General features: G+C 42.6%; 2 protein-coding genes across 2 annotated transcripts; both read right to left on the bottom strand.

The window, feature by feature from the left end:
- Window positions 1-424: 424 nt before the first annotated feature.
- On the bottom strand, window positions 425-15914 carry LOC145459272 (PAN2-PAN3 deadenylation complex catalytic subunit PAN2-like). The gene is made up of 9 exons (XM_080337925.1): window positions 15312-15914; window positions 9408-10827; window positions 8581-8768; window positions 6926-7300; window positions 4961-5177; window positions 4454-4626; window positions 3331-3476; window positions 2469-2674; window positions 425-1473 (listed from the first exon to the last, which is right to left on the bottom strand). Exons 1-9 carry the CDS (start codon window positions 15483-15485, stop codon window positions 896-898), a joined length of 3477 nt encoding a protein of 1158 aa, XP_080194051.1. The 5' UTR covers window positions 15486-15914; the 3' UTR covers window positions 425-895.
- A 1015-nt stretch (window positions 15915-16929) lies between these two features.
- Window positions 16930-21225, bottom strand: LOC145459274 (lysine-specific demethylase 6A-like). Its single transcript, XM_080337928.1, has one exon. It carries the CDS (start codon window positions 20767-20769, stop codon window positions 17569-17571), a length of 3201 nt encoding a protein of 1066 aa, XP_080194054.1. The 5' UTR covers window positions 20770-21225; the 3' UTR covers window positions 16930-17568.
- Window positions 21226-21444: the final 219 nt, after the last annotated feature.

The following is a 21444-nucleotide window of genomic DNA, read 5'->3' as shown; positions in this document are numbered from 1 at the left end:
TTAGTCAACCAACAGAAAATTCAAAGAAAGTGTCTTTCTAGACTAGCCAAGTCGGAAATATGACCTTTTTTTAGCCAACCAACTACAAACTCGCAATAATTTCACCATTTTTTCTGGATTTTACTCCGGTATTGTAAGTCTGGAAATTTTTAAAAAGTGCCCTCAGATTCTAAAAATATGGTAACCCTATCACATGTCCTCCAATTCGTCTTCCTTTATAGCTTCGAGAGTCATGGTCAACTCTGACAGATTATGCGTGTAGGGACGAGTCTTCCGCGAGTTGACTCGGAAGAATGGCACTATTTCTGTCAACCCATAATTATTAGCAGTAAAATTTCCCATATTAAGGAATGCTTCTACATCTTTTGCCACTTTTTCAGATCGAAGAATATGGTAACCCTAGCTATAATTCATAACCAATATCTAACCAAAGAGATTTATTCATCCATCACCCCTTATGTAGTCAAGTCACCACATGCCGTGACTTATCAGGCATAATCTCATTTCTATCATCGCGATTTTACATCTCGTCAAACTAGTTTTAGTGCAGAGTACATTTGAATGGATATCCCGAGCGGAGAGCGCGAGATTCACAGACTCACTCGCAAGGCTTGCTCCCCGAGGAGGCATTCACCGACAGAACGGCTAAGGATGTTACTGAGGGATTCACATCCAGGATAGCCACAGTTGATGGATGCAACCTTGGGAGGGCTTCACACACGGTTGCTAAATTCCAACTTATAAGGGTTTCGCACAGCAGACCACGAGTGTCGTTAAAACCATCACTCCGAGGAATTTACTTGCGGGAGTGAGTCAGTTGTCGGGTTCAGTGTTAAACGCTACAGACAGCAGTTAGTCATGTAACTCTCATCCTCAAATTCCCAAACACACACATTCACTCAGACCCGGGTACTTTCCACTCCAGCTTCCTCCCAATTTCATACATATCGTTTAAGTGCGTCTGCTGAAACTTTGCGATCTGCATCTCGTTCTTCGTTAGCTCCAAATACTTCTTGTACAACTTCAACGCAGTGCGCGCGTCTTCAATACTGTCGTGGACTTTTTCCTGTATCTTAATGTCGAGAAAATGCCACGCCAGGAACTTGAGCGAGATGAATCGCTTTCTCGGCAGGTGATACAGCAACACCGTGTCGCGAACTTGCGATTGCGGCACAACAATGTTTATGACTTTAAAGTCTTTCCGCAAGCCGTGTCCTACGATGGTACACTTGCTCTGGATCAGATAGCTAAGTTTGCAGTACGTTAATTTCAGTGTGGACAGGTGTTTCGAGGATATGGACACATCGAGATCGCCTGGCAGTATGCCGGAGAATTTAGTGAGGTAGTCCACGACTTGTTCCTGGGTTGATATGTAATCGTCGATGAACGGGACGCCTTCCATGTCGCCCTCGCCTCGTACGACGCTGACCCGGGCCAGCGACATGTGGCTGGGTTTGATGGTGGAACGCGTGCCTGAAATAGTGTTTCGATTCATAAGCTTGAGGTCACGAAAAAGTTGGCACGATTGGTAGAGCCCAGGGTTGTAATGACTCGAGTCATGATTTTTTTGTGACTCAAGTCATATTTTCAAATGCGTAAAATGACTCAAGTCAATTGTTTTATTGACTCGAGTCATTGTGCACGACTCGAACCAAGTCATACGACTCGAGACTAGGACGACCAAGACAGACATTTCATAGTAACTACAAAGAATAGTAAAGCAACTACAATATTGGTACTTCGTCTATGGGTCCTGATACGTCGAAAATAGGGCCAGAAACTGTTAAGACTGAGGAAGATTAGTATATTATATATGCGAGCCATTCGATATCACCAAACAGAGTTATGAAAAGTGGGTTTAACAAGACTTCAACTGGAAACTGAGCAGTCAGCACGATGACTTGAACTCGAGTCAACACACCATGACTCGGACTTGGAATCGGCGATGAATTGAAAATGACTCGAGTCAAAACTATAAAAGTGAGATTGACTTGCAACTCGGATCCTTGTGACTTGGTTACAACCCTACTAGTGGTCAGATATGGTCCGTAGGGTTGTTTTTTCCATATTCCGAGGATTCACTGATTGAATTTTCAGGTTACCTAAAAAATCACCTCACACCAAATTTGCCTCAATTTAAATCAGTAGAAACCGACGAAGAGCCAATAAAGATTTTCAAATTTATTTAAAAATAATTGTTGTAAATTTTACTGCCAACCCCGTGAAATTGTTAAGTTGCCTAAAAGAATGATGCATTACAATTTTTGCCTACTTCCAACCGGTAGAGTTGAAAGTTTTGGATTCGCAAAAAAAAGAATTGACGGTGGGTAATTTCAGAAATATTAATAAAAAACACAAATCACTTCGCCTCTTCTGGCTGGAATTGCGTCAAATTTGTTTTGCATCGTTTTTGTGGATAACTCAACAATTTTATGTAGTCATATATTCAGAAGAAAAAAAATTCTCACCGTCGCTGTGCAGTTCGGCCTCTTCGTTATTCAAAGTCACAAACTCTGCGTCCAGAGCCACTAACATCCCGGGCTCGTACGGCATCTCAGACGGCTTGAGAGGGGTGAAAGTGATGGGCACCGGTGACTGCGGGTGACTTTTGGAAACGCTTTCCGACAGAGTTAAAATGGATGCGTCCACGGGAAACGGGACTTCGTAGTTGTATCTGTAATTCAAAGAAGAGGGCTGTCTGTAGCACAGAGGCGTGGTATTTATTGGTTTACTCGAGTTTGTTCATGTGCACAACATACATGGTTTCAGTTGAAGATTATTTCTACTTCAACAAATTTTGAAGACGAAGCACTCGATTTTTAATATTTAGCAGTTACGGGATAAAAGTAAAAAGCTGTTTTCTGATGGAAAAACACATGAGGGCGGAGATCATAAAGTTGGATTGATTAAAGAGTGGGGAGCTAAAGCAGCATAATTGGTAGTACTATAGCTGGTGATCCGAGCACTTAATCGAAAGCTAGTGTCGCCTTGATTATGAAAATGCAAATTTAAGTCTGGTCAGGGCAATCGAAACACCCCAAAATACCCGTCAAATTCTGAAAATCGACATTGTTTCAAAAAATCGCTCAGTGGAATCGGTTATTGTGATAGTCATCGTGTTGCGGGGCTCCGCTTGTTCAGAACAATCGGCTATTTCAGGGCTGTTCCATTGCCCTGACCAGATTTCAATTGAATGATAACTCACGACTCCTCGGATAATCATTGCGCGTAACCTTAACCGAGTTCACGCGTACAGATTAACAGTTTTTAATCAAACGATTAGCACTCTCCCATTTCAGCTAACTTTGCAATCTCCGCTCTTAGACTTACTCTTCATTGATCCCCCTCCTCGAATAGTAGATCACGGCCGGAATCTTCCACTGCAAATCAAAATCGACGGCTTCCTGCGCGTCTATCGAACAAATCTGAAAGTCGTTCAGCAAATACCACTGGGTGTGCGTCACCTTTTCCTTGACCTGTCAAAAACAACGAGGGAGTTTTCAACTGATTGACCGACTGTCATCGGTTTCGAATGCCAGTAACACGGTAAATCGAATTCAAAACGTGCGAAATATTTTGTACGTGTAACATAATAAATATAAACCGAATGACATCGCATTTTAAGCCTACACAGATAAAACCGATAACCCTGATATATTCAGCTGATATCCAAAAGATATGGTATCTGTCGTAAGGCACATATATCCAAAATTACAGAGCATATATCAGAACAGCTCTACAACCATTGCTAATTGCTATGCTTGGAAATTAGCGTTGTTCAAAAATAGCTCCTTTTTCCGGGTTCCGGCGATTCCCCGATTGAATTGTTTGGTCGCGCACACCAAATTTGGCTCGATTTCAACTCGTAGATGTGAACGCAGAGCAGTGTAAATATTTTGAATTTCTTTTTGTCAACTTTTGCTCAGTTCCCGAAATACCCGCCTGAGCGTTAGTTCAGTGCTATTTTATGGTATCTTGGTCGAATTTTGCCCTGTGTTTAACCAAAATTCTCAAAAAAGAGGACAAAATCTCAAAAAGGAGGATATTTAGGCCTTAGGCGTCCTCGGAGGACATTTTCAAAACCCGAAAAAGTAGAATGTATGGTAAAAGATCGATGCATAATAGTTTTTGCTCGCTTCCACCCAATAGAAGCGAAGTTGAAGTTGAAAGTTTTGAACGGTGGGTTATCCCAGAATTATGAATGAAAAACTCAAATTACTTTGCTTCTACTGGTTGGAATTGTGTTAAATTTCATTTGCATAGCATATGCAGACAACTCAACGATTTCTTGGGGTTGACAGTAAAATTTGAATTTTTTTTTCAATTTTTCATAATAAATACAAAAATTTCAATTGCCTCTGCGTCGATAGTGGTTGTAGTAGTAGTAGTTGCTGACGATGGCCGATATTTGTACATGGATAACTGACGACACCACAGACACAGTTAATCTTACTTGATGGTAAATCTCAGCAACGTTGATGTGCGCGACGAGGTTGCCGCCTGTACGAGGGTCCACAATGTGACATATCGTCATGTACAAATCGTAAACGTGTTCCAAGGCCACATTATCGGACGCTTCTTCCTCGTCTACTGCTCCTTTTGTGCAGTCCACAACATTCATTCCACCTAAAATGCGTCGGCATTTGAGTTGAAAAATATTCAATTTTACCCGATGAAAAAATTTGCGAGTAACGGGAATCAGCGATTTCCAAGTTTGGTAATCGAGCAGAGATAGAAGTAGCGTCATAAAGTTCAATGCAAATGCAAGTACTATTGAATTAGCGATTTCCGAGTTCGTGAAGAAGCATTCACTGAAAACCGTGAACTAGCAGTAGAAATAGTTTGAAGCTTTTCGAGCACTCATCAGTGGTTAACATCAGCTATAATGCGGTAATGAATATATTCAGATGTATTTAGGAGGTTCTGTACTCCCAAGCCTCTCATCATAACTTCAGCCTACCCGATTTCAGAAGCTGTATCTTTATGCTAAGCGGGACCCACGACGGCTTGTTTTCCCGTTCGAAAGTCAAATCGAGGCCTTCTCGCTGTGCAAACACATTCCACGCGTCACTCTTTCCTTTGCCGTCATTGGCTTGCGAATATTCGTGGTCCGGCGATTGCGGTTTTCTAACAGAGGCACTGCTCTCGCACGACAGTTTCGTCAATTCTGATTGAATCTACAAAATAAATGAGGGTGTTGCCAGTAAAGGAAATATACAAATTTGCTAGATTTGGCAGAAAGTGGGAACGGCCTCTCGCGACAACACTAGGCTGTTCAGTGTTCACACTTTCATTTGCGTGCCTTGGAGTCGACTTTTATCAAAATACGCTAATCAAATCTGTGCCTACAGAAGGAGTTTGTGTACCATCTTAAAATAGTTTAATAGCTTAAGCGCTCTCAGTCTCTTCGCCCCGATTATTCGGATTTCATGCCGGTGACCAGAGGTGGTCAGTAACGAAGTACTTCTACTTTTTTGTTGAAGTACGCAAGTAGTTTTCCTCTACTTCTGGCACTTACTAAGTAGCTCTGACTCTCGCTACTTCTACTTCATAATATTTTGTGATCTACTTACTTACTTTTCGCTATTCTCAGTTTGTCAACTAGAAGTAGTTTAATCCTCCAATCAGGAAGATAGCCTGAGGAATGTCGGGGCTGTTTTCAACATTTAATTTTCATAAAAGTTGAGTAAAGCCCAGAATTTTCGTCGCGCTTCACGCTCAGTGGATACGGAGTAACCAGCATGATTCCACGAAAGTATCGGCGAATATAATTTAGGTGGCAGGTTGGCGTGGTTCCGTTCACACCGCATTGTCGCCCTTCAGGCCTTCACCCATATGAGATATTTCATCACAATGTATATGCCTCATCATGACGGTTGAAACTGATGTTTCCCAATCTAGCATTTACTTATCATATCGTAATCTAGCAGTGCATGGCTGTCCTGATCTGGAAAAGTGGACTCTCACTTTTTTTTTTAGTTTTCGAGCTGTTTTAGCATACCGCCTTTGAAACTTTCTGGACTAAAGACATGGAATACATTTTGCGCTTTTATATCTACCATTTATATTTCGCTTTCAATTCCCAGTATCATATACTTTGAGTTCTAATTATTATCAGTTCTTCTGTCTGGACAACATACACGTTGAAGTATCAAAGCAAGTGTAGTAATGCCTTTAATTTCCGGAAATAAAGCTACACAATATGGCATCTTTACCACCATATTTTATTATTAACGTTTACTAATCGCGCAAAGTGTTTACACCGTTTCCTACACAACTTCTCTGTAATGCTCTTCGACTAAACTACGGGGCTTATAATATGGGGGAGTGCGCCATACCATGATATTTTCTGAAACGTGCTGTTCGAGTAAACAGAGGATTAGTATCGCATTTCCATATCAATACCATCAGTTTCATCCCATGACGCGCACGAATGCTTATGCTGTCGAAAATTGGATACCTCCTAGCATGCATCAATATCAATCCAGCTCGGCACCTTTCGTATAGCTCAATTTGCACCTTTTGACAATCCACGCGAAGGAATTACGATCGTTTTCACAACTACTTACTTACTTGAGTAGATTTAAAGTCAGTCAATTCTACTTCTACTTCAAGTAGTTTTAGGTTGTCTATGAAAGAATTACTTCTACTCGTACTTGAGTAGATTTTTTCATCGCTACTTCTACTTCTACTTGAGTAGTTTTCTTGACTACTTTGACCACCTCTGCCGGTGACGTCATATTTTGTGATAAAATTGTTGATATACAATATTCTTTCAAATTCTCTACTAGTTGCAAACAATTACCCCTGACGAGTGTCATCCAAAAATATTCGGGTTCATTTAATATGAACATACTGTTCAAGAAGAAAATCTGATAAATAAGGACCCCGCGCGTATTTCCACCCATAACGGATATTGTCCAACCTTCCAAAACTGTTTCTCCTCCTCCCGCAAAAGTCCGCAGTTGAGCGCCAGCACTTCCGGCAGCGAAGTCGGAGTTCGAACCTGCTCCATCGGCTGATACGTCGACGAAGACAAGTCCCACGACTTGGCCTGCACGACCGAGCAAATGCTACGGCACACCAAGTCGCAAAACGACACGGGCACGGGGGCTTCGTCCGGCGACGCCAACGGAGGGTAGGACAGCGTAAACATCAAGGGTACCGTCTTTTTCTTCTCCTGGTGGCCGTTTCGGAAATTGGTGGCTATCGTCATTTCGGTGCCGAAAATACGCTGCAAGGCGGTACGTCGCTGGTCTTTAGGGTTGAATTTGTCCTTGGACTCATCTGGTTTTGGTGCCTGTTGATGCATCTCAACTTTCGTTATGCCGTAAAAAAGCAGATTCCGGTATGTAGGTTTATCCTAGTAAATATTCGCCGAAAGGGCGACGAAGATAAGTAAAGGAAGAATCCAAATTGCAACCAATTCGGCAATTGATTCGAATCCAAATCTGGTCTACTAATTGGAACAATTCGAGTGAGTAATGAGAAGCGATATTTTTGTGTACTGTGTACAATATCAATCATCTCAACGCGGGGTATAACTGGCATTATTCTCTTTGTGGTCATATTAAATGTACCTAATTGAAATTTCCCTTCCATCAATACTCTTATAATTTCATCATTAGGGCGATTTTTTTCCCTAAAAAACGGAAGATTTTGACCTAAAAAATCAAATTTGTGACATCTTTTTACCGTAAAAAAACAAATTTTGACCTAACGTATGCAAATAAGGTGTTTTCCCACATGTTTGAATTGTACTACTCATCTTCATTTGTGGTTGGAACTGTCTGTCCTTACGAAGTAGTTTGGCCTGAAAAACTTTTTTGACTTGAAAACTGACTAATTTTTACGTGAAAAAACTTCATTGTAACAAAATCTGGCCCTACGAAGAATTCCAGTAGTTACATCACGTATTATGGTACAAATAATCTAAATTTGTTGCAGTACAACTAAGGATACTTTCCTACATATTGCCGGGTAGAAATTCTCTCTCCTTACTAACTTGTTTGACAAGAATGGAGAAAGAACGTTCAACAGTAGCAGTTGTTGGCTGACAACACTGACACACCATGACAATGGTGTCTACATCACAATTTTTCATCATGCGCTTCTTGATAGAAGAACCATGCAATGCTCACGCAGTCTTATTTCAGTTAGGATATTGCAGTACGTTGAGCATAAAACCATGTCAACCCATTTGTTTCATTTGAATGTTTATGATACACAATGAGCAGACAATGGGCAGTCTACAACGGTAGGTCTATAAAGTAGGCTACAAGCTCTAAAATGTCAAATGATAAGCTCAAAGACAGTGCAAAATCTTCGATACAAACGAAACGCTGGTTGTAAATTAGGGCTTTGTAAACAATTTTGCTATTTTTTAAACTAACGCTACAATTTTGATAAAATTTTGACTTCTTTGACGTGTCAAAAATAAATCGCCATAGTCATCATGAATGATACTCGAATCTGGTCAAAGTCTAATATTCCATTTAGTCCAGCCTTAGTTATTACCTACTAGCTCTTCCAAAAAAATGATAGACATATTAGGTCAGTGCGCCGCGCAAGATTTGTTACCTGGGACAGTTCGGTTTGCAGCTGCTGAAGGATGAAGCAGTTCCAGTTTTGGATCAGCTGCGAGAGATTGCCGTGCGTGGCGGTGCCGACCTGTTCCGGCTTTGACGGGTTCTGCACCAGGCCGAGAGCGGTCGCCTCTGGTATCGTGCGGAAAGCGCGCAAGAAGTTGCCGGCTTGCAAGACGCCGCCTGTTGATTGTGAAAACGAAGTAGCCTACTTAGCGGGCCGGATTACTGAATTGATACATTTATCTCGTATCTATCCACCTATACAAGGAATAAATTGTATTTAATGTAAACTTCAAGTTGAAGCATAGACACCGGAAAGATTATTTATTGAATTTATGAATGTAATGGTCTTCAATGGCTGTTGCAGTCAATGAGACATCTGTGGTCGATCAAGTTGTCAACAAGTTCTAAGAACTCTAGCTGCATATCATAAGTAGAAACCCTTAGCAAGGAGTGCACATGAACATCAGTTAGATTGGAACACAGCTTCGTCTTGTTAATATTCATGATGGAAAATGTTTGTTCGCAAATGTATGTAGACTACAACAAAACAAGCAGTTTCATATATATATATATATACAGTATATCTGGTACAAATATCTTTAGTGGTTACTTGGAAATATAAGCAATGTTCGGAAATATATTATTTTTTCGTGATACGGGAGATGTAAGGACAGATCTTATAAGAACAACCCAGTTTTACGGTTGTGATGATGGATCAGGTAAAACATGAACTAGTCTGTGGGCTCCTTAGGGGTTCATGGACTCCAGTTTAAGAACCTCAGCTACAGACAGTAAAGTCAATCTACATGACGGTACCTTTCGATAAATCCTGCATCCTAAAGAGAAATCCCAGTTCTTCCGCCAAATCGAATTCCTTCTCCAAGTTGTGATGCCGCAGCAGGCTGGATCGTAAGGGATGCAGGAAGTACAGCGCTTGCAGCATGCTGTTGCAGTACGAGTTCGGAATGTTGGGATCCAACCCCGCGAAATTAGTCTTGTTATAGTGCTGCAACATTTCGTCGTCCTCGAGTCCAATTTTGGAGTATTTCAACGAGATTTTGCGGTACTTTTTCGGCACCATGTACAAATGGGGCTGTTCGTCTCTGCCTAACGGCGAGTCGGGCACCGCCGCTTTTTTACCGATTTTGTCTTGAAAACAAATATCCTTTAATTTGTACGGGACTTGATTTCGACGCCTGTTACCCGGATTCGGCGCGTAACCGATCCCGTGGACCATCTTCATCGTTTGTATGATCGTGGGGTCGATAGGGGGCGGTCTACGACTGACGGCACGGCAATATTTTTTCGGCCAGTCGGAAAGTAGCACTTCGTCACAATGCGGCATCGGAATTACCGACAAAGGAATGGAATAATCGTCGGGTAATATTCTATGCTGCAGCTGCTCGGGAGGCATAATAAAATCCGGCATTTTTTGGTACTGATTAAAATTCGGACTGGCCGATACCGACCATAATTGTAGATGACCGCCTGAATCACCAAACGCTAACGCTTCTAAAGTCGGGCTTAACGAAAAACTGCTCATATTTCCGCACAAATCGTTGAGTTGATACATTGGAGTGTTGGGAGTGACGGTAGCGTTGTCCTCGATAAGAAGAAACTGTCCGCTTTCGCTCACAATGATTAAGCGTCTTGAAAACATGGGAACAAAACGCACAAAACGTGGCTGCAAATGTGCTTGGATTGGAGTAACAGAACGCATCATACGCGTGTCGAATACTTTTACGACGCGTTCCGGTAGGTAAGCTTGCGGGTGTGCGTGATCAAGCCCGTGACGCAATGAATATCCGCACGTAACCACAAGATGGCCGTGTATGTCCATATCGAGAAGCATTCCGCTGTGTGCAGAAAACGTGTGCTGCGCTTTTAAAGTTTGCTTGTCGCGGAAAGTAACGTTACCGGCTTCATCACCACAGCACAGAAATCTCGGACTCTGGCGAAACATGGAAACGCCGTACTCCATTTTGCCTTCCTCCGAAAAATCTCGCACCGGGGACGCGCCAGTGGTCAAGTCGAACTCGATCAGAGAGGACGATTTTCCGCCGATGAGCAACGTGGAGTCTTTGTACAGGATACAGTCCATGAGAAATCTCGAGTCTGGTATGAATTCGAATTCCTTGATGCCATATTTGGAATGTCCCGCGAGACGGTGTTTTGTCAGAGAGTAGACTCGGTCTTTTAGTGTCTTCAACTGTAGCACTGGATTGGTACGGTCGATCTGAAATTACAACAAAATGGAAGTGCTTGGACAATGAAGATTTGAGACAACGGCGCAACATTGAACCAGTCCTATACCATGAAAATATTTAGATCAGAATTATTGCAAACAAGGTAAAGGAGTGGACAACAGATGAGCTAAATTATAATTGTTGTCTGTACTTCGGTATTAGCATACCGTAATACTGACATTACAGTTACGTAGCCTAAAGGTCGGATAAATCGGACAGCATAGATAAACATTGAATAGAAGGCGATCGTCGTGGTGAGCGGACGCGTTTTCAGCGCTCCCGTAATATAGCTATGATAATTGTCGAAAATCCAAGATTCTAGAAGACAAGAAGTCGATTTATCTAGTTAGATAGACAGAATTTTCACCAACCAAATTGATATCACCAACGATACAGCAAGAAATCGGTTGAAGACGCAAAAAGTAGACGCAAAAAGTTTGATGAACTGGATATATCATTTGGAAATATTATCAGGATATCAAGACTGAACAGAACTGTGGTTGCTACATCGGGAAATTTGCCATTGGCTGCAATACTTCACCAAACGTCAGACACTCAATACCGATTTGGACCCAGCTTCGCCAACCGTTGGACAAAATACATAGCAATTTTGAACCGAAACTCTACTTGATATTATTCATCCAAAGGTTTGGTGCTAATATATTTCGATATATGCTACTGTAAAATCGCTACTGTAGCGCTATTGTAGCGCTCTTCGCCCACATAATTGGATTAAGCCAGCGTTGCGTGACGTGAATCGAACTGTGCGAACGCATAAGTATCTCCATTCACTGACAAGCTAACATGGAAATTTGGGTCAACTCGGAATCATGACGAATAAGAATAGCTTCCCACTGATCAGAAAGTGTAACTCAATATCGATCAACGAGACGGCATCAATTTTGCAAGCCCCGAAGGGTAAACAAATTAGTTTGATTCATACAAATATCAGAGGATTGCAATCAAATTCCCACCATGATGAGTTAAAAGACCTTATCGTTGACCTGAAGTCACCTACCCTCGTAGCAATTTCAGAAATAAACTTTTCAACCAAACCCACGCAAAACGTTGATATATCGGGCTACAACTTCGAGTATACTCCGGCACCGAAGTCAAAGAAATCTTACGGAGGTGTTGGTCTTTACATTGAAGAAAAAATTCCTTACGAAATTTGCACGGACTACGATCTGAATGTCAAAGATTGCGAAGAGCTATGGCTGGAAGTTGATCACCCAATTGGAATTCACAATTCTTTTCTTGTGGCGGTATTATACCGTCATCCCACGAAAAACATAAACCAATTCGCAAAAGCGTTGGAGCGCTCACTGGACAAAGTCAACAGCGACAAAAAGATGTGTTTCATTGCGGGAGATATTAATATAAACCTTCTAAAACACAAAGGCAACGCATACTCCAACGCCGCCAAATCCGCCGGTCTTTACCAAATGATCACCGAGCCTACACGCATAACCGAAAAGTCAAAGACTTTGATCGACCACATATATACCAACTCGCGCGACATGGAAATCATTCCATTTGTCATTTCGGCAAAAATCAGTGACCACAACCATATTGGTTTTCTATCACAAGAACAACAAAGGACACCCCCCGAAACATATCACCTCTGCAGACGACGAGAGTTAGTGGACGAAGAAGCGCTCAATGATGCCGCATTCAATCAATTTAAAACATCAGCCATCCCCCACATCTCGGTAAACAACTTTGACGAAAAATTTATAGAGTTTATGTCTGCTATCAAATCACTGCTGGAACAATTTGCACCTCTACAGCGCCTTTCGAGAAGTCAAAGAAAGTTGAAGCGAAATCCGTGGATGACCACAAAGCTGATTCAACTCATCCGTAAACGTAACCGGTGGCATAACCGAATAGACACCAAGAACTGCCCAGAAGATGAACGAGAAAGATTTCGACGTTTCAGGAATCGCACCGTGCATCTCATTTCCAAGGCAAAAGCAAAGTACAATGAGAAATTTTTCAACAGACACATAAAGGACACTCGAAAAACATGGTCAGGACTTAACTCTCTCCTACATCGAAAAAAAGGCCATAAGTCTGTTTCGGAAATTGTGAATTCGGATACCGGAAACAAACTTTCAGACCCGGCGGCCATCGCGAATCACTTCAATGAATATTTTTGTAACGTAGGCCCAAATATTGCTTCTTCTATTACAAAACCTGTGTCGGCCAGGTCAGAGGTGAGATCGATATCCCAGTCAATTGTGCTTGAACCTACGACCAAATACGAAGTAGAAGTAGCCATCCACAAACTGAAATCGCACAAGGCCGACGGCTATGACCAAATCCCATCATGGTTTTTAAAAATGATAAGCCTGCATATCGGTCAATATATGGCCCATTTTTTCAACTTCATGATAGAAAATGGAGTCTACCCAAGCTATCTCAAAAAAGCCAGAGTAGTCCCTGTACACAAAGCTGGGGATAGAACTAATGTCACCAACTACCGTCCGATATCCGTTCTCCCATGCATCGGGATTGTATTCGAAAAGTTGCTCCTCTCCCGCCTGTCCTCATTCCTCGCCAAAATGTCTGTCATTTCCCCTCAACAATTTGGCTTCCGAAACAAACACCAAACCGCTCATGCCCTCCTAACAGTGGCCGAACAGTACTATGATATCTCAGAGAAGCGAAATGTGGGATGTAGCATTTTTCTCGACCTAAAAAAAGCGTTTGACTGCGTAGATCATAAAATTCTCATCTCGAAATTGGCGCGTTACGGACTTCGGGGCCCACAACTTGAGCTCATGAAAAGTTACCTCACTGGACGCCAACAAATGGTTGCGATCTCAGACACCTTGTCCTCTCCTCACCCGGTGACCTGCGGTGTGCCCCAGGGCTCAGTACTTGGACCGGTCCTTTTCACCTTATATGTCAACGACATTTTTGAAACCTCCTCATTGAACACCACACTGTTCGCTGATGATACTCACCTCCTCTCTTCCGCATCCTCGACGGCAGAGCTGGATGCCCTGACTGGTGACCAAATGCCCAAAGTCCATGAGTGGACGGCCCAGAACAACCTTTGCATAAACGCCTCGAAATCGCAATTGCTGACAGTCAATTCAAAAAATAACCTAACCGTTAATATCGCTGGTCAGCCCGTTTCCAACACAGATAATGCCAAATATCTCGGAGTTTTACTGGACTCGAACATGTCCTGGAAGAGTCATATTCAATCCCTAGAAACTAAATTATCACCGAAGTGCGGCCTGTTCTACAGCCTTGGGCGCTTCATGCCAGCATGGGTTCTCCTGATACTCTTTAAATCCTTAATCCAATCGAAGTTACATTATGGCATCCTCTGTTGGGGGGCTGCCAGTAAAACTGCACTCAAGCCACTGCAGAAACTACAGCATAAAGTGCTCCGAATCATAGCTAGGGCCCCAAAGGGGCCTGGCTGCCCATCCAATAAGTCGCTGCTGAAGAGATTCGGCGTCCTAAACATAGAAGATATGCGGAAACTAGAAATCGCCAAGTTTATGTATCAGTTTCACTGCGGTCGTTGCCCCGAATATTTCAATGACTTCTTTACCTCTGAATCAAAAGCGCACAAGTACAACACACGCGCGTCCACGTCGTCCAAATATCATATGATCGACCGAAAAGATCATCGCTCCATCAAATATGCCGGACCTGATGTGTGGAACAGTATCCCGCCGGCCATTCGACAGTCGACGAGCATGTCCACATTCAAGTCGAAATACAAGCAATTACTACTAAATAAATACAGTCCATCCTCAAGATTACCGGACCACGACTGACCTATCGATCTCGCTTCCCATGACATGCCGCCCTATTTCTTGTCGCTTTCTTTTTCTATACTGTATTCTTTACTTTCATTCAGTGTGCATGCCTCCTCTTTACTACGCCTAGGCCAAGGTGGGTGTCCGATTCCATTGACAAATCCAAGTCGCTTCGACATCTTCCTGTCTATTCATTGTATCGCATTTTTTGTGGTGTATTGAACTGATAAAATTGCTAATAAACCAATGATGATGATGATGATGATATAAATACAATATATTGATAAATAATAATGGTCAAACACAAATAACATCACAATTTCCACCCCAGCCCTAGGAATGTATCGATCTCGCCTTCCATGACATGCCACCCCATTTTTGTTGCTTGCTTTTTTTCTATACCATCTTCTTCTACTTTTCATTCAGTGTACATGCCTCCTCTTTACATCGCCTAGGCCAAGGTGGGTGTCTGATTCCATAGACTACTCCAAGTCGCTTCGACAACTTCCTATCTTTTCATATCGCATTTTTGTGGTGTATCGAACTGATAAAAATTGCTAATAAACCAATGAATCAATGATGATGACGGTGTCGAAAAAGAGTTCACTTCTGCATAAAGCCTTATATATTGTATTGTGTAAGTAGTGTCGTATGTATATATCGATTTCAGCGAAATCATCAATTAATCTCACCTGGAATGACGTAAACTTCTGCAGCGACGATCCGCAATACGATGTTACGTGCCCACCAGAATTTCCGACCCAAAGCAGCTCCAATTCATTGTCAAACGTCACGGAGTTTGCACCAAATCTCGGAGCGCCATCGATGAATACAGATTGCAACTCTTTGTAATCAATCCCTGCCATCCAATCCAACTTCTCGCCTTATCCAGTAACAAAACAAACTTACATAGTCTGTGTCCTCTTGCGATTGCAGATATCGATTCCGAAATGGCTGCAGAAATGTGATTGTTATCGACACACTTGAGTGGCTAGCAGAGATCGTAGTGTTTGCATGATATCACAGATAATTATAATTTGTGTAACGGATATGAGAGGCTTTGTAGTTCTAGTTCTGATCCACTCTGCACACCTGCACTAAACTTATAGATAACAGATGCAAGTTTGCTGTCTACTGGGATTTGCAATGGCCGATGTCAATAGACCCACAGTCCTGATTGGAATCTCCGTCCTTTTTTTGAAATAAATCCTGCGTGATAGAAGCTTTTCTCGCGTGACAGAGTCAACTTTGCGGCGTGACAAGCAAGGTTACTGACTTCAAATGACTGCGTTAAGCCAGTGACAAGAGATCAGATGCTAATGGTTAGCAACTGGTAAGGTGCAAGTACTTTACCAACAGACAGTAATCAACAGATCCTGGCTTGAGAACTAGGTCAAAACATTATATACCACATACTAACTGGAATATAGCATTTGGGGTGGCTGAGAACATTGACTTTTTTTCAATTTTTTTTTTTTTTTTTCAATGAAATCAACGACCCGTGACGGCGTGCAACTGGCGACCAAGTCGGCGTGATCCTGCGTGCCTTGGACACCGATTCCATACTGGCCCACAGTCCAATTCTTGAAATCTGAAAATTTCACAACGAACTAATCTTGACGATAATTTTGAGAGCAACAACACCACGAACAGACGTTTAAACATAAATATCCCTCGGCTACTGCAAATATGTGCTGTGCATACGTGCAGTAACCCTAATCCGAGGAAAATGCCACCGCATTTTCGAAAAAAGCCAAAATCTCCACAACTGGTGTTCAACGGATTTCGGATGCTATTTCGATATGATACAGTGCAGAATGCGATAAGTCTAATTTATCTGTGGTTGGTGGATTGACGACATCCCGATCCCCTGAATTTAGACATTCTGATTTTTATTACTGCCTGTTTGAAGGATCTGTAATTCCAATAAACCAGGTATTCAGCTATTCACATGTCATCTTTTTTCTCCATTCCTCCTCTTTTATTGCGTTGAATTTTAGGCGAGTGCATAGAGATAACCCAAAACGTCATATCGCACAAATACGCACGTGAAGAATGGGTAAAAATGGTCAACCTAACCTAAATTGGATGTGGAAACCGGTTTTTTAGGTGCCGGCCTGAGAGAATGACCAATTTTTAATCAAGCTACGAGATCAGCAATTTACTTGGAGATATCCCGTTTTAATGGCTGTTAATGCTCCTTGTCAAGTCTCCTCTTTCTCAGATCTCAAAATATGGTAACACTATGATAGACGCACCTGTACTCCAGCTCTGAACCTGATTACAGCAAACCCGAATGACCACTACATCTTTAGTGTCCAAAAGTAATTGAGTAAACAAGAAAAGCGAGCAGTCACATACACAGAAACGAACGAAGATGACATTCGCATACTTTTGTAAAATATCAAAATTAATAGAAAAAGTGAAGAATAAATATCCCAATCACACAACCATGGCGCATCACGTCACATTAACTAAGGATTGTCATTCATCAACATTTAGAAAGTCACTATCCAACTACGAAACGAAGTTAAAACAGTACAAGAACAGATGCTTCTCTCCTACAGTAGCGTCCCATAAAAGCGTGCAGCGTCTTCTTGAAAAATTGCCTTACTTACATTGCTCATAATAGTTGATTGATCCAAGCTAAATGTGAAATCCTATCAAACTGACATAACTTCGACAAAAATTAACATCTACATTGATATAAGCGAGGAAATGGAACGTTTGGACGTCAATTCATTGCAGCCTAACCCATCAGGCTATACAGAAGCAATTTCAACATTTAATTTACTATTTTCCTAATGGTTTGGCCTAGCTTATTTATCGTGCACGATTGGCGTGTTACTCATGATGCATGCAAAAAGGTATCCATCATCATTAGTACAAAAATGAGGCAAAATTGGTAATGGGTCGTTACTAATTCATAAATATATTACATCAATCAGGCTACGAACGCTTGGCCTTTTTCTGAGCGATCGTGAAATCGTCATAGATTCTCATGAGTTCGTCCATCTGATACTGACTCAAAACCACAAACCCGCTCAAGTTATTGCTCTCTTTTCTGGCGCAGTCTTCGCAAAACACCAGGTGACTGTTGGACCCCTGCACCTGCCGTACGAACAGCAGATTGAACACCTCCACTTCGCAATGCTCACAGTAGTGTGCAGGTTCGTTTTCGGACTTCCCGTGCCAAACAACTTGAATGTCGCTCGCTTTAAGGCTGTCCAGAGTTTTCTGGCTGCTCCACAAGGTCCGCATCATGCACGTCTTCACCAGTTTGAAAAGTTTCAGATCTGTGATTCGCACGTGCTGCGCCAGATACCAAGTCAGCTGGATCAACGGCACGATGGACTTGTACTGGGTGAGCTTGTTGAACTCGTATCTCTCCACGGCCATTTGATACTGGTAAGCGGATATCAAGCCTACGTTCCACGCGATGTTGTTACACCACCCGGTGGCTTGCACCCAGTGCACAGTCCCGGCGTTCAGCCACACTAAATCTCCAGGTTTCTGCACGAAACGATAAACCGGTATGTTCTCATGGTACAAATCTTCCAGTATCGGCCACCAAGACCCAGAAAGATAATCTAAATTATTTTTTTCACACAAATCAGCAATGACTCCCCAGTATTCCTCAGGCGTGGCGAACCATTCGCAATCTCCCGGGCCAATATTAATGTTCAAAGCGCAGAAATTATTGTTCTCCTGATGCCCTGGAGTTCTGGATCCCGGCACTTTCATGTAAAGCTGAATGGTGTTCATCCCGAGAATGGTCTGCCCCACGTGGCTAAGCATATTGCCGGCGGACACAAGCCGAAACAGCCACGGTAATTTTGACAGTTCCAGCAGTTGATCCTTCCATTTCTTTTCGCTGGAAAGATCAATGTTGGTGCCGAACTTGATGACTTCGCATTTCTTCTTTGTGACACGCGGATCTGTTGACTTATCGTGTCCGATTGCGTCTCGTGACGCTTCCGCAGCAGCCGAGAGATGATGCTTTTTTCCTTCTTGCCTGAGAGCGTCTTGAAAGGTGGCCGCTTGATATTCTGCATACTTTTCGATGGTCGTGAAAGACCGGCTGCTTTCGCATTTCCACACTCGTTTTTGCGCGGTTACATCCCAGTTTTCGTCGGCTGTCTGCCGAAATTGAGTGCGAACCTCGACCTGGCAGTCGCCGTTACATTCTGCGAGTGTTTTCGTGGAGAACAATCCTAAATCTAATTTCAAAGCCGCAGACAACCCGCGAATCACCGTTACTGGATTACTGGGGTGACTACAAAAATTCGCCAAAGCCTTCGACATCGCGTCGCGCTTATTATCCAAGTATATCGTCGGAGTGGGAGGGTTCAGCTGATCTTTCGGTAAAGGTGGCGATGGCGCTGGTGGACGTTTAGGGGGCGGGCACTTCTCCAAGTACAAACGGCTGGATAGATCGGGTTGGGAATAATATTTCCGGCATGTCGTGATCACGTCTCGCGCTGCCATCGTCTCAGGCACGCCGCAATTACACAGCAAGGGCGGCAACGGTCTGTTTGGAATCTCTGAATCTGTAAACCATTGCTGTTCTATCTCCTTTATTTTTGTGTCGTCCTCCGTCTCGCAAGTCGCCTTCATTTGAAGCTCTGAAATAGGGGGTAGCGTTCCTTTCGATTCTGTACGGCCTGATGAATTTGCGTTAGCGGCCTGGTCTTTAGCTTGACTCTTCTTCTGATGCTCCATCATTAGAGTGTAAGTGTGTTCCAATCGTTCCAATTCCATCATCTGCTGCGGCATAAGTAGCGATTTGTTAAGCTGAAGATTGTGCATCACCTGCAATTGCTGATTGTTCAAATGCCAGCTTTGTGACGAATCCCCGCCTTCTGCCTTTTTCGGCGAGTGCAAATGTTGCGATGCGTTGGATTCCAAACCCGGCAGCGATTCGGCGTCTGAATTGGGCGCGCATTTGAACGCGCTCTGGCGCTGAGACAGCTCGGCCGGTATCGGTAACGTCCAAGCCTCTTCTATCGAAGGCAAAATCTTTCCGTGATTGTGTTGTCCGTTCATTTCGATCGCACGGACAAGTTGCTCCAACGCTTTGATTCGTTCATTAACCTCTGCGTCTTGATCGCCTTGTTTTTCCTGCTTGCATTTCTGTGCGTTAACGTAACACACTAGAGCATCTTTTGGTTGCTGACAAGCTTCATAAAGTATAGCCAGATCGCGCCACGCGGCTTGATGGCTTCGGTCTAATTGGACCGCGCAAATGTAAGCCTGCAATGCGTCCATCGGTTGATTTTGTTCTTGATATAATACACCAATTGAACACCAAGTGTCTGCGTTTGCCTCGGACTTATCAATCGATTGCCGGTACGATACAAAAGCATCATGGACTTTACCCATATTGGAATGATATCTTCCTAGAAGGTACCAGGTTTGACCGTTGTTTGGGTCGATTTCTATAGACCTTTGTAAGAGATCTAACGCTTTTTGCGATCCTTGCGACAGTGACTCGCACGTGTGATAAATCCATCCTAACTGTCTGAGAGCGTTTGCCTGCACGCTTTTCATGAGCTGATTGGCCGGCATTTCCAAAACGCTCTCGTATTCCAGTTTCGCTTCGGAAAACTTGCTTTGCATCTCGTAGAGATGGCCGACATGAAATTTCATCTCGCAGCGGCTCACGCTGTTTCTTTTATCGCTCAGAGCGAGCTTGAAGTGTTTCAAGGCCGATTCGTGATTTTGCATTACCTTGAATATCAGTCCAAGTCTGTAGTGTACTTCTCCGGCTTTTATAAAATTAGCATCGTTGTACAAGAGTTGCTGAAAGTACTTGATCGCGACAGAGAACGAGGCAAAGTGATAATGTAAGATTCCGATTCCGTATAGAAATTCCGAATTTTTCCAGTTGTACGGATCCAAAACAGAATACCTAGTGTAAGCTGACAATGCTTTGTGATAATCGCACAGCAGTAATTGATAATGTCCCAACTTGCAGAGGGCATCAGTTAGGACTTGTTTGTCAGTGGTATCGGTGGCTATCTTCGTGAGATGCGCGATTCCTTTTTCTAGGAGCTGGCGGAGTCTTGAATCTTCTTTTTTGATATCGCCATCACCAAATAACAAGCTGCTCACTTTCTCCAGTTCCGCTAATTCCGCATCTGACAGCATGCTTCACTTAAAATAGATTCTAGTCTGCGAATGGCATAAAAGACAAAAGATTAATTATATTCAGTAAATACCAGATTACAGAGTTGCAAATGATTGAGAGTCGAAAGGTGGCTTAATAACAAATTGAATTCAATAGGGCCTGTGACCAGCAATTGTCATTCTGAATTGACTGTGTCATTGTGCCAGAATGTTAAGAGCCTTGCACATCAGTCTGGAAACAGTGGTTGTTTTCGACAATCAATTGTTGTGACAGCTAAGGGTTTTTTGCATCGAATAATTTTGTATGAAACGGAAAATTGCGTGTGACGTTACCACCAATTCCACTCTGGCCTGCACATGATTTCGATATCTTCTTATTTTCATGTATTATATCAAGAGGTATATAGTACTCAAGTATATAGAAGAAGTACTGACATCAATTTATAACAAGTAGGCTACTGTACAAGAAGTAGTGATTTTTAATTAAGTAAAAAAGTTAGTATTCTAGACCTGGCTTTATCTAAAATAATGGGAATTGTTAGATAGAAGTAGTCACAACCGATAAGCCGACAACTGCCTTTTTAATCGCCTAATCGGTACCGGTAGGTCGTGGGTTCAATCCCCAGTCGGGTCAGACTAAGACAACTATATGATGACTTGACTGTGATGAGCAGTACAAGTGTGCAAAAACCTACG

The sequence above is a fragment of the Botryllus schlosseri genome, chromosome 16 (assembly GCF_051294905.1).
Source record: "Botryllus schlosseri isolate E-star chromosome 16, Bs_hap1, whole genome shotgun sequence".
NCBI lineage: Eukaryota > Metazoa > Chordata > Ascidiacea > Stolidobranchia > Styelidae > Botryllus > Botryllus schlosseri.
Note: the sequence above shows the minus strand (reverse complement) of the source record. Positions and strands in the feature narration are given on the sequence as shown.

Excerpts from the sequence above, each read along its gene's own strand:
- LOC145459272 (XM_080337925.1), bottom strand. The coding sequence starts at position 15,485 with ATGGCAGGGATTGATTACAAAGAGTTGCAATCTGTATTCATCGATGGC. Across the intron at positions 8,769-9,407 it reads GATGCAGGATTTATCGAAAG|GCGGCGTCTTGCAAGCCGGC; the intron begins GTACCGTCATGT and ends CACAATCAACAG. Across the intron at positions 7,301-8,580 it reads TGCAAACCGAACTGTCCCAG|GCACCAAAACCAGATGAGTC; the intron begins GTAACAAATCTT and ends ATGCATCAACAG.
- LOC145459274 (XM_080337928.1), bottom strand. The coding sequence starts at position 20,769 with ATGCTGTCAGATGCGGAATTAGCGGAACTGGAGAAAGTGAGCAGCTTG.